Here is a 12,904-nt window from a genome sequence, read left to right as displayed (position 1 = left end):
ATGTCTTTTGTTCATTTTTCGTTCGATTTAGTTTAACGCGAAGAACTGTGTTACGTGTGTATGCGCGCGATGTGAGTTGTCGGGCCAATCAGCAAACAAGTGAAGAATTTAAATTAACTACTACTAACGATCAAAGTTTAACATTAGTTTTGCATAGATTTTTGAAATCCAAAGTGGATTGAAATTATTTAAATAGATAAAAAATGAAAAGAGAAAAAGGGAAAATAATAAGTTAATCGAAATTCCAGAGCCCAGTTTCTAAATGGGCCAAGTTAAATGGGCCTATAAACGAAACTTTCCTCACAAGCATTCTCGATCTTCATCAGTTTCAGTCATCACTCATCACTCATCACTGTCGATTCCCTTTATTTCAACCTGCTAAACCCTAACCCTACACCGGATCTCTCTCTCTCTGCTCCTTTTCTCTACTTCATTTCCTCCCCGTAGATCGACAGCTAATGGCGAGCACAGTGGAGCCGACAGCTCTGAAGAGAGAGGAAGAGGAGGAGGAGGATTCGAAGCCATTGGCGGAAGATGAGGATACTGGAGCTCAAATAGCTCCGATCATTAAACTCCAGGAAGTTGCCGTTACAACAGGCGAAGAGAATGAAGACGTTCTCCTCGATTTGTGAGTAATTTAACTCTATATTTGAGTTCAAATGCAAGTATTTTGGTAGTATAATTGTGATTCGAGTTGCTACAGTATTTTATTTGTGTTATTAATCGGTTAGATGTAGGATGTGAGTAATCTTATTCAGAATTTAGTTTGAAGTAGAATGCCATTTGTACGATTAGCTGAGCAATTGTTTGTGTTTGATATGGAGGTGTAATATTGGGTGCATTTGACTGAAATTGGTGTGCGATCATAGTCGTGTGAATGTAGATTTAGGATCAAGTGAATTGCTTCTATCAACTACACCTTTAATGGAAAAGTTAAAAGTGTATTGATTCATTTCTTTAAGGTGTTTTGCTTTGCAATTTGATGCTTTTTGATCGAGGATATTTGGATGAATCTGTGCGATTTGATGCAATACAGCTGCAATCGTAGCTAAATTATTGTAACTGGAGATCTGTTTCTTCTGCATAAAAGAATTGATATGGTATAAAATGTTCATGGAAATACTGCTTGTATTATGCAGTTATCAGTATTTGATGTTAAATTGTTTGTTTGTTGGTAGGAAAGCGAAGTTGTATAGATTTGACAAGGAAGGTAACCAATGGAAAGAGAGGGGAGTTGGGACGCTGAAGCTTCTCAAGCACAAGGAGACTAGCAAAATTAGGCTTGTTATGAGGCAGAACAAGACTCTCAAGATCTGTGCCAACCATCTTGGTAAACAAATCATCACGAATATGCGTTTTAAGTTGTCTATGTTATTATGTTTCTATCTTAAGTTTTATTGATAAGAAAAGGATGTAAAAAGGTAGTATTACTGGTGTGCAATTTGTACATGATATCTTGTTGATTTTTAAGGCTTGTGAAGGTGTGTCAGCCTGACTTTTTCCATTTCAATTGTAGTGCTTCCCACAATGTCAGTACAAGAGCATCATGGCAACGACAAGTCCTGTGTGTGGCATGCTGCTGATTTCTCAGATGGAGAGCTAAAGGAGGAGACATTTTGTGTTCGTTTTGCCTCAGTGGAGAGTGAGTTTTTCTACCTTTTATTGCCAACATTGTGGTTTTCCATATTCTCATACCAGTATTCAAATTACAAGATTGATCTTCGTATGGTGTTACTACCAACCAACTTACATTAATAGGTGAATGTATCGTAATTTGGAATCTGTTTGTTTGATTTAGGATTATTGATACTAATGTTTCAGGGACAACTTCCTATGGTGATTGCATCTCTTATCTATTGGTTAAAATTGCTTATCACAATTCATATTAAGCTATAACAACTTCATCCTCATTAATATAGTTATAAGTCGAACTATGTTAAATGTTAGCATATAATCTTGACTTCAAATGTTTTAAGTTTTTGTGAGACGTCAACCAGTTTATTTGTGTTTTATACCTATGGTTGCTTGCAGTTATCTTCTCTCATTAGGATTACTTAAAAAGCTTTCAAGCAGAAATGAGCTGTATATAATTTTCTTCTCCCTCAGTGCGATGTCATTAGGAGCTTCTTCTAGTATGCTTATGGGGTTTTCTCCTTTTCAGATTGCAAATCTTTCAAAGACAAGATTGAAGAAATCACTGAGTCTCTGACAAAGGAGAGTGGAGATAGTGCAGAAGCTGATGCTGCAGCCAATCTCATTGAAAAGTTGAGTGTTGAAGAAAAAGGCAAAGAAGAGAAAGTAGAGGCCAAAGAAGAACCTACTTCCAAGGAAGAGAAAAAGGATGAGACCGAGAAGCAGGAAAAATCTGGCGATGGCAATTAGGGGAATACACAGGTTTTTTTTTTCTCGTTCGGGTTTTTGTTGGAAAAAGGGGAAAATTTCAAGTGGGAAAATCCCAAGACCAGAATACTACTAAAATCATCAAAACAAGTTGTCCATTTGGTTGTGTTGGTTTGCTTGCTGTTGTCCTAGCTGGTTTAGTGTCATTTTGTGTGTTCATAGTTTTGGAGTGTGTGTTGTTTGCCTCATGTTGTCGTTTGTTTGTTCGTACGTCGGTTGTGAAACTTTTCCGGGGTCCATTACCATCGCTGCCTATATTTTAATGGCTGTTGATTAAGGTTTTTGATTGCTTTGTCCTTTGTAATTTTATATTCCTCTTCAGGAGACTCGATTTGTAAAATGTACTATCATGAGAGGATTTCACATTGCATTGCGTGTCTGACGGATAGGAACGTAAATAACAAGAGCTTAGACTTGGGCAATTTTAAATACAACACGAAAATTTTACACAATTACGTGTAAAATTAATTTGACATTTACGTGTATATGTTCTTCTCAGATTGACTAGTTAGGAATTCGACAATTTTAGAATAGATTTGGGTTGGGATCTGGTAATCGGTTATTTTTATGTTAATTATTTTTATTCTTTTTAAAAATATTATACTTTAGTTTTATTATCTAGGTTCGCGTAGATCAAGTTTTGTAGTGTAATTTAGGTTTAAAAATAAGATTTAATCGTGCAATATCAGGTTTTAAGCATGCAAATCAGGTTCCTGTCGTTATCGTGTCATTAATGTTTGTGATGCGTGCAGATTGTGCTCATGTTTGCAAGTGGCAAATTGGATTTGTTTCGGATTGAGAATTTTCTTAAAAATCTTTGGATTGTGAATCGTTATCAACTTAAATGGATAATAACTAAAAAACCCCGGAAGATTTGCACACCTAAAGCCTAATAAAAAGAATGGCATATGTTATGAAAGTAGGTCATTATCTATGGCCTAATTAAATGAAAGGCATTTGGGCATTTGGGCATATACTATTATGAATGTATTATGAAAGTCGGTAATCATCAAAGAAATTTATCAGTACAAGTTTGAAGAGTAGGTGAAAATGACGTCTGTCAAATACATCATCTAAGTAGAAAGAAAACATAAATTTAACTAGTGGTAGAACCGTAGAATGGCTAAAAAATACTACTACTATCAATTAAATTTCTGTCTATTTGCCCATCAGAAAACAAAATACATGGATAATAATGTCATAAAATATAGAAATGGTTAAAATATCAATTAAATGTCTATTTGGTATTTGCCCATCAGAAATCGAAATAAGTAGTACTTGGATAGTAATGTCATAAAATGTAGAAATTGTTGGTCCTAGAAAAAACAGTGAAGTGAAGCAGTAGTAGTGGTGGGGCCAACCATCCAGACATAAAAACTAAGATAAGGAGGCTACCACAAGAGAAAGCAAGTTCCATTGCCAACCTGGGCAAACGACCCTCAAATTTCCCTATCACATACTTCCCTAATAATTATACCCCATCTAAATCATGAATGAATGATAGTCATTCATGATTTTTATTTGATTTAGAGATGCCTTAGAGTTTGATATCCTATACGGATAATATACTATCTAAACCAAAACCAAAACCAAAGTAAGATTTTCACCAAACAAGTGACCTATAGGATAACTAGAGACTGTGATACTTCATAGTTCTAGCTAAGCATTGAAGCAGAGAATTATAGCAATAAATATAGCAGTGAGACTAAGTGTACTTCATCCAATTTCATAAAGTTGTGGGTGTCCAGCTCTCCATTAACATCCAGTTTGAAGGGTGCTTCCATTTCATACATTCAACATCCACAAACCAAGGGTGTGCCTGTGAACATTCATTAAAATTTTAAGATACACATAACACATGCGTACATATTGAGAAAATGATGCTCATATAACATGTATATTACTCGCAAGTTTCAATTTTTATGAACTCGTACCTTTATCTGGGTAGCCCCTCCAGTTCCAAGCCTGTGTTCCACATCACAGAGTAACCTTCATACCAGGATCTTTGGCCTTGAAACTCAATTTGGCAGGTTTGTTCTCCAATGAACAATCTGGTGATCATTTTAATCATTAGCAAAATGCAATAGGGCAGTCTGTGTTTCATCTCCAAATCACCAAACATCAACTTCTAAATACAGCTCTCTACAGTATCTACTGTAAGGCCGTGCTCTCGCAAACACAAAGTTAGTGTCTCCAATCCATCGTCAAAGTTTTCTTCGCAATCTCCATTGAGGAACACGCGCACACCATCAGTCAGTTCGATCCAGCTACAACCGGGCGATTTCTTCACATCCTTCTGCCTCATCTCATGCCTCAACTCCGCCACCTCTGCATATCTCCCGGCTGCTCCAAAAACATTAGACATCAATACATAATTCCCACTGTGATTCGGTTCGAGTTCAAGAACCCTCTCAGCCGCAACCTTTGCCATGTCAGCATTGCCATGGACCTGGCACGCAGCCAAGAATGACCTCCACACGACATGGTTTGGCTCAATTGGCATGTGCGACATCAGTTCAAACGCTTCCTCCAGCTTCCCACCTCGACCAAGCATGTCAATCACGCAAGCATAGTGTGTAATATCTGGTGTGACACCATATTTCGGCTGCATTTCTGCAAGAATTTCTTGCCCCCGACTTAAAAAGCCCGCGTGGCTGCAGGCCGTCAATACCCCAACGAAGGAGACTGCATCGGGCTTCAATCCGCCTTCACACATGAGAGAAAACATATTCAACGCCTCTTCTCCAAATCCGTGCATACCATAACACATCACAATTATATTCCATGAAGCAACATCCTTCACTTCTGTCTCATCAAAAACCATTCTTGCTTCCCTCAAACTGCCACATTTTGCATACATATCCATGATAGCATTAGCAATATTCACACTACCTAACTTATGCATCCCTTTGCAAATCATATAGCCGTGTATCTCCTTCCCACGCATCAACGCTGACAAATATGAGCAAGCAGGGAGTGCAGCAGTTACAGTCACCACATCAGGCTGAAACCCCGAGCTCACCATCATCTTCAAGAGTCTCAAAGCTTCATTTTGATCTCCCCATCGCACGTGAAGACTAACAATCGTGTTCCACGAATACATATCCCTCTCAATCATATTCTCAAAAACCAGTAATGCAGCATTAAGTTGCTTGCATTTCCCATACATATCAATCAGCACATTCGAAACCTCCATTCCCACATCGTGACCCATCTTAATCACAAACGCATGAACTGCCTTGCCATTGTACACATCGGCAGCCAAGGTCAAAGCAGATAACACCCCCGTGACTGAGAACTCGTTTGGCAGGAGCCCCGACTCAACCAACCTCCTAAAAATAGCCAAGGCCTTACCAAATTCCCCAATTTGCACAAATCCATTGATCATAGCATTCCAAAGCACAGTATCATCTCTTTCCGGCATTCTTTCAAACAGCTGCTCTGCATCATACATCGCCTCAAATTTCAAGTAACAATGCAGCAACGCGCTCCCTATATACGGATCACAATTCAACTTAAACTTGTATAGCAGCCCATGAATATTCCTCAAATCCGAAACATCCAAACACGCCTTAATCGCACAAGGAAACGTGAATTTATCCGGCTCTACACCACAAGACCGCATTTTGCGATAAAATTCGAAAGCTTCAAATGGCAAATCGTTAGCGGTCAATCCAGCTATAATAGAATTATAAACGAACACGTTGTGAACGTCTTTCGACGAATTGAAAACGGATACAGCATCGGCGACGGAGCTGCATTTGGAGTACATATTGATGAGGCTAGTGGCGGAGACCGGAGAAGAGAGATGGCCGCCGACGATCATACGCGCGTGGACCTTTCTACCCTCCAAGAGCTCGCGATTCTGCGCGCATGATTGAAGCGATGCGACGCACGCTTTGAGATTCGGAGGCGGAGTTCGTCTGGAAGAGAATTTGCGGTAAAATTGGAAATGAGTTTTGTTGAGATGCATTGCCAAGAACATATTTTTATTCATTGAATGAAGGTTGTTGATGTTTCAGATTAGCTGAGATTGGCCGCAGAGATGCGGAGGAGCCGCCTTGTTTACGGCCGCCGGAGATATGCAGGTAGAGAGATTTGGGCTTTTTTTCACATTATATTTTTTAATTTGGTAACTGGGCTTTGGTTCTTTTAATGGCCTTTTTTCACATTATATTTTTTAATTTGGTAACTGGGCTTTGGTTCTTTTAATGGCCTTTTTTCACATTTTTGTTGATTATTTTATATGCCTCTGCAGTAGACTTTGATTTGTAAGATTTTTTTGTTTAAAAGAGGATTTCCTCACATCCTCTGCACATTGCAATATTGCATTGCGAGTTTGATAGATAAGAGGCCTTACAATAGCCCAGGGTTTATAATTTTTGACACTACCTAAAAATCGATTCGACACGAACATGCATGAAATTAATAAAATAAATGGTAGTTTGGGTCAAATTTTATTGAATTTGTGTCCTTATCGAATTGACTCGTTAGGGTTGTGTTCGAATTGGGAATTTTTGTTAATAGATCATATTCATCTGCCAATGATGTAGCTGTTCTTGAGGACTTTTGCAGTTACTACCATTTGTAGCATCAGGAAAGCGTGTATCGATATCCATTGGTTCCTTTATATCTTCATCATCCGTAGCCTCATTTTCATTTACTGTGGACTCAAGTGGCTTGCAAAGACCCAAGTCTGATAGCTTCATGTGACCGCTCTTGTCAAGAAGAAGGTGGTCTGGTTTGATGTCCCTAAAGATAACTTTTTGTGAGAGAAAAAGGTAACCACATGAACTACAGATTAATTCTCCTAAAAGATCAATATCAAACCACACCCACCTATGAATATAATTGTGCTTGTGAATGGACTCAATGGCCAGTACACTTTGAGCTATGTAAAATTTAGCAACATTCTCAGTAAGTGTGTTTTCCCTCATCAGAAGAGTCATCGTGTAATTACACATTAATTAATAATGCTCAATTAGAGAGTCTCCATAGAAAAATTTGAAAGGCTGACTTGAAACGATATAGTACCATGTAATTACATGACATTTACATTCATTTCCATGATTTGAACTATACTAAAAGAAAATCCACATAAAAGAGAAGGAACATATTGAAAAATCACCAAGATTCAGCTAACTAAAACAAAAATAGAAACTATTTATTTGTACGAAATTTCAAGTGAATATTTTAGTTAGGTAACTTATGACAAGTCATATATATTCCATTTGAAAAATGGTCAGCGATAAGTGAGTTACTAGAATATGAGACCTACTTACCATTTATGTTAAAAATGAAATGTGACGACGGAGACAATATCTTTTAAAAAAATTGTTTGTGGATTAGTTTAGAAAAATTAATCCTAGAGAGATGCTAGTTCCATGCATAAATTTCTAAATTTTTTTGTGGAATTTTATTAATATTGACATCTGTTATCTATCAATTCCCTACTTGTGGAAAAATACCATCAATTTAGACTTTTTATTCATCAAACAACCAATTATATGCTAAAAACTTGTATATTTAAATATTTTTTGTCTGTACTTACTAGATCTTATGTAAGCATCAACCATAAATATTATCCTCTTTTAGTCCACCAATAACTTTTAAATGCATATACATAATTTGATTTCAATACTTAAAAATTATTATTAACGTCATTAGCTTAACAAAATAAAATGAGAATCAAAACTTAATTTTTTCTTTTATTCATTTATTTTAAAAGTTTTAGATGAAATAAAAATGTAAACTTTAAAAAAAAAATTAATTTAAACTTATTATTTAACATTTTTATTTGTTTAATGGAATTATAAATATCATTGCAGATCATACTCCCTATGTTCAGAAAAGTATGAATATTTGGTTCGACGTAGATTTTAATGTATAATTGGTAAAGTATGAGAGAGATAGTAGTGTAGTGTAATAATAATATAAGTAGTAAATAAAATGGTGTTTAAAGATAATATATAATTAGCTATTAAAAATTAGAAAGTTCATGCTTTTAAAAGAGGGACTCTTCATACTTTTTATGGCATGGATCTCTTAAATCACGCACTCAAAAGCGCACGTATAAAGAAGCGTAAATAGTGTTACTACATTTGTTGACACAATCGGCAGAAAACATGAGACTTCTCAAGAAACATATCTTTTCAAAATATGAAAAGGAAATGGAGTATAATAAGATGGGGTACCTGAAACATGAATTTTGTAGCATTTATCATGCATTTGTCAAAATCATTAAAATGAAGGTGTGCCGTGTGAAAGGGATCTATTCCACGTTGCGTTGGCAACTTAGCAACAAGGTTCACACACGCAACGCGCAGTAACCAACTTATAATAATGGGACTAATTGAGCTTCATTATCAAAATGGATTATTACTTATTAGTAATTGAGGGAATATGTGGGACTAATCTCATCCATTATTCATCACTAAAACCGCTAAATCATCTTAATCAAACACTACTAAAACACTAAACAATGGGTTCAATCACCATCACATCTGCCTGTTTCTTACTTCAGGAGGTGGTGTTGTTTGGATCCACCATTTTTTCATTCCTTTTGATAATATCAAATTATCATCGAAAAGTTTACGTCCTATGCCTCCTTTATGTTATCCATAATGCCGAGCATCTAGAACTATTTTATTTATGAATCTCCTTTTATTTTCTCATTTTCACTTTAGTTTTTCTTGATTATATATTCCAATTAAATTATGTATGAATAGAAAAAAACTACCAATTTTAATAAAATAAATAAAATCATATCATTAAATTTGAAAATTAAATATTTCATATAAAATACAGAGAGAAAGGGATCGGAAATGTGTAGTTGAATTATGCAGTAGCCTTTGAGTAATTTTTTTTAATATATCTCTAAAATTTGATTTTTGAAAAAAAGATTTTTACGCGGCGATATGTGATTGGGCAATGACGAATGATGCGGCATTTTTAAGCACGTGACAACGTGTAGCACCGGCATACTCAACAGCCAGCATTATTGTGCTCATCGTTTGAGCGCAGGCAGCGCTGCAGTGGCCTTAAAGTGTATGTGAAATCATAATTTTGCCTCGAGAGGTGAACCTTTCACCCCTTTCGGCATAAAAAGGAAAAATAAGCAAACAAAATCTTACCGTACTATGCAAACAAGAACTTGATATAATAATGGAATGAAACAATAAGATCCCTAAACAACTAACAGTAAAAACAAGTTACATTCTTTCCTATGTGTTTTTGTGTATCCCTACAAATGAAACAATGTGTGTGACTCAATATCCCACATCACTTGTTTCTAAGAAACAAGTGATGCGAGATATATAAACCAAATAGGAATGAGTTATCCTGTTTGGTTCGTAACAACGTACTAGTTTCTAGGATAGAAAGGACGTGCCAGCGTGGTTATGATGCAATAAATTATGCGCGATGGCGTCCCTTGCCTTCATCGCGGCAGCCGACCTAATTCCAATCTCCGGCACCATCTCATCATCCACGAGCTCGAACTCAAGCTCGGGATCCAAACTGTCCCCCCTCATCTCGCATATATTATGCAGCACGCAGCACGCCCCCAGCACCACCGGCAAGTCCTGCAGCTTCACCTCCGTCCTCTTCTGCAGGCACCCCCACCGCCCCTTGAGCCGCGCGAACGCCCCCCTCGCCACCCCACTAACCTCCCCTATCTTCTCGTTGAACGCGTGCTGCGTCCACGTCAGATTCTGCTGCGTGTACGGCGCCAGCACCCAGTCTGTCAGCGGGTACCCGGCCCCGCCCACGATCCACGACCCCTGATAAAACCCCGCGTTCGCTCGCTGAAACAGAGTCGATTTTTCTAAAACCTGATCATCCGCCATTGAGCCGGGATAACCGATGCAGACGTCGCTGAAGACGCCTCTGTGATCGACCACTCCTTGAACGGTGATGGAATACGAAGTCTTCTGGTTCCGCTCCGTGTGGCGCCTGTTGAAATAGGCCGCCACGCTGATTTTGGGGGCGATGATCGGGATGTGCGTCGTGTACATCGCCCCCACCACGTTGGGGATGGCGGAGATGGATTCGAATTCCTGTTTCATTTTCACTAAATCGGCCTCCTCCGGCCACCGGAGGTACTTCGGCATTAGGACATTGCGGATCGCGGCGCAGACCTCCAGCACCAGCTTGTGGCAGGTGGAGATCCCGAGGCCGAATTTCTTCGACACCAGGCGGAGGGGCTCGCCCGTGGCGAGCCTCCATATGCAGACCGCGACGCGCTGCCTCACAGGCACCGCGTCGCGGAGCATGGTGTTCTCCTTAGCAACGACGGAGCTCAGCTCACTGCAGATTAAATCGAAAGTCTTCTTCCCCATCCGGAAAGCCTTCTTGAACTCGGAATCGGGGAAATCAGGGCTGCTGCATTGATCCCACCAATCCTTGGATCGGTTTTTCACCCACAGCCTTCGCTGTGGGCCCGGTGCGGTTGCTTTTTCTGCTGAAGCATCGTGCTGCTGCTGCTCTGCAGCAGCAGCACTGGCTAAGGCGGCGGCAGATGCTGTCGCCGCCTTAGCCTTCCTGCGCCTGGCGGCTTCGATCTGGGTAGAGTCCTCGTGCGAAGACTGCAGATCGGAGTAGTAATCGGCCATGGCGCGGCGCTTTTTGGCGTGATTCTGCTCGAATTGGAGCTTTTCTTCTTGCAATTCGTCTACCTCGTGCTTTTCCTGATCGTCGAATAGGATGAGGGAGGTGATGATGTCGCTGAGGCCTTTGGTCTTCATTTGGTCGGCGGCGGCGGTCTTGCGGCGCTTGCGGTGGTGGAGGAGCTTGTTTTCGATCATGTTGTGGTGTGAAGGATGGATGGATGGGGTGTGGCGTGGGTATATAGTCAAGGTGTTTGACGAAATGCGTGGGAGGATGTGAACGCTTTGGCGAATGTCAAACAACCGTAATTGGGTTTGAAAAGGGAAGAGTCAGAGGTGTATACGAATATACAATATGCAATACGCATATACATATATGTGATTGATATAGCGTGTGGGAAGTGGTGTGAACGCAGCGTCTGCAATTTAGATTTGAGAAGTTTCGTCGAGAAGTAATAGAGGGGGGTAGACACGGTGACAGGGTAGTTGGAAAAGGGATGGGAATTGGGAATTGGGAAATGGGATAACGCGCTTTTATTATGTGTGGTTTTTATTTTAAAAATTTGGAGGGATTTCGCAGGATTAAATAATACTGCTATTATTCAATAAATAAATGGAATTTTTTAAAATTGGATTGCTGTGTATTGATTGAGCAAATAGTGAACATATATTAAATTATGAAGAAATTTTAATCATTTGACGTTGAGATGGGATATTATTATTATATGTTTGCAAATGGATGAATAGTAACAAAATTTGTGAATATAATTATGCCAATCATATTGTAGTTAATGAAATCCAACTAAAGGGGATTAGATTTATTTTTTCTTGTATTTTGTTCATACTAGTTATTTTAATTAGGATACATGTACATTTTTAAATTATGAATTGTTCGTACCTAAACCATAACTAGATTAAGTTAAAGTCATTTAAATCCTCGTACATTTTACGAGAAATATACTGCTACCACCATTTAATTTTGGCGCACTCTATAGATTACGAATAATATATTTATATAGGGGGGATTCCTATACTTCATCTATTATTTATTACTATCATTTACATATGACGTATTGTATTAATTTTAATTTGATACAGAGAGAGAGTTTATAATATTTTTTTTTTTTTACCGTGAGAAGGATAATGTAATCCTTCTCGCTCACAGTAACAAAAATTTATTTTAGGCCTCGTTGTTGATAGGAAAAATATTGTTAAGCAAAATTATTAATATATATAGGATTTATGATACTGAGAATACGATTCTCAGGAACTTGATTCTGGTAATTAGGATTCTTATGTTTGTATATAACGAGATTTGGAAATTATATTTTTTATGTAATTAATTGAAAAATAAACATGACACGTGACATTAAGGAAGAAGATATCTCATCATAGTAAATAACAAAATATGTTTGAACAATCAAAACTAAAAAGATGAACAATTACCCTGAAATAATTGTTCTACAAAGCTGCAAAAAGGAAGAAACTCTGAAGTTTAGAAAATTAAAAAAAAAATACCACCAATTGAACTTGTAGTATATGACTTTTGAAAATAAATAGGTTGCGTTAGTATAGCTTTAGACTATTATAATCAAATCATATAAAATAAAAAAAATAGTTTGAAATATTATTAGTTAAAAGTAAGACTCACTTTACTTCTAGTATTGTTTAATTATGTTTATTGGTGGGGTATAGACCTTAGTGATATAAGTTATAAATGAAGTATGCGAATAATACATTGCCAAAAAGTTTTCAGATATAGAAGTGTGCTAATTTTAGTGAACATATCATAATAAAAAAATTAGACTTTTTTTTATAGACAAAGAGGATAATTATAAGATATACTTATATTTAGTTTGTAACTGAATTACCTAGAAGTGCACTAATTTTAATGGACA

General features: G+C 37.7%; 3 protein-coding genes across 4 annotated transcripts; 1 reads left to right on the top strand and 2 right to left on the bottom strand.

The window, feature by feature from the left end:
• The first annotated feature begins 316 nt into the window (after window positions 1-316).
• On the top strand, window positions 317-2,770 carry LOC125216581 (ran-binding protein 1 homolog c-like). Its single transcript, XM_048118333.1, has 4 exons — window positions 317-628; window positions 1,179-1,330; window positions 1,517-1,642; window positions 2,162-2,770. Exons 1-4 carry the CDS (start codon window positions 459-461, stop codon window positions 2,380-2,382), a joined length of 669 nt encoding a protein of 222 aa, XP_047974290.1. The 5' UTR covers window positions 317-458; the 3' UTR covers window positions 2,383-2,770.
• An 826-nt stretch (window positions 2,771-3,596) lies between these two features.
• LOC125211936 (pentatricopeptide repeat-containing protein At3g14730) lies at window positions 3,597-6,581 on the bottom strand. Of its 2 annotated transcripts, none has more exons than XM_048111902.1 (2): window positions 4,335-6,581; window positions 3,597-4,219 (listed from the first exon to the last, which is right to left on the bottom strand). In XM_048111902.1, the coding sequence occupies exon 1, from the start codon at window positions 6,395-6,397 to the stop codon at window positions 4,529-4,531; it is 1,869 nt and encodes a 622-aa protein (XP_047967859.1). In that variant the 5' UTR covers window positions 6,398-6,581; the 3' UTR covers window positions 3,597-4,219; window positions 4,335-4,528. The 2 variants fall into 2 exon arrangements, with proteins under 2 accessions (XP_047967859.1, XP_047967860.1); XM_048111903.1 differs by lacking the exon at window positions 3,597-4,219 and having other exon boundaries at window positions 4,589-4,743; window positions 4,823-6,581.
• A 2,954-nt stretch (window positions 6,582-9,535) lies between these two features.
• Window positions 9,536-11,366, bottom strand: LOC125217023 (protein ANTAGONIST OF LIKE HETEROCHROMATIN PROTEIN 1-like). Its single transcript, XM_048118844.1, has one exon. It carries the CDS (start codon window positions 11,202-11,204, stop codon window positions 9,771-9,773), a length of 1,434 nt encoding a protein of 477 aa, XP_047974801.1. The 5' UTR covers window positions 11,205-11,366; the 3' UTR covers window positions 9,536-9,770.
• Window positions 11,367-12,904: the final 1,538 nt, after the last annotated feature.

This window comes from Salvia hispanica, chromosome 3, assembly GCF_023119035.1.
Source record: "Salvia hispanica cultivar TCC Black 2014 chromosome 3, UniMelb_Shisp_WGS_1.0, whole genome shotgun sequence".
Taxonomy (NCBI): Eukaryota; Viridiplantae; Streptophyta; class Magnoliopsida; order Lamiales; family Lamiaceae; genus Salvia; species Salvia hispanica.
The sequence above is the reverse complement of the archived record's forward strand: the minus strand, read 5'-3'. Positions and strand labels throughout refer to the sequence as shown.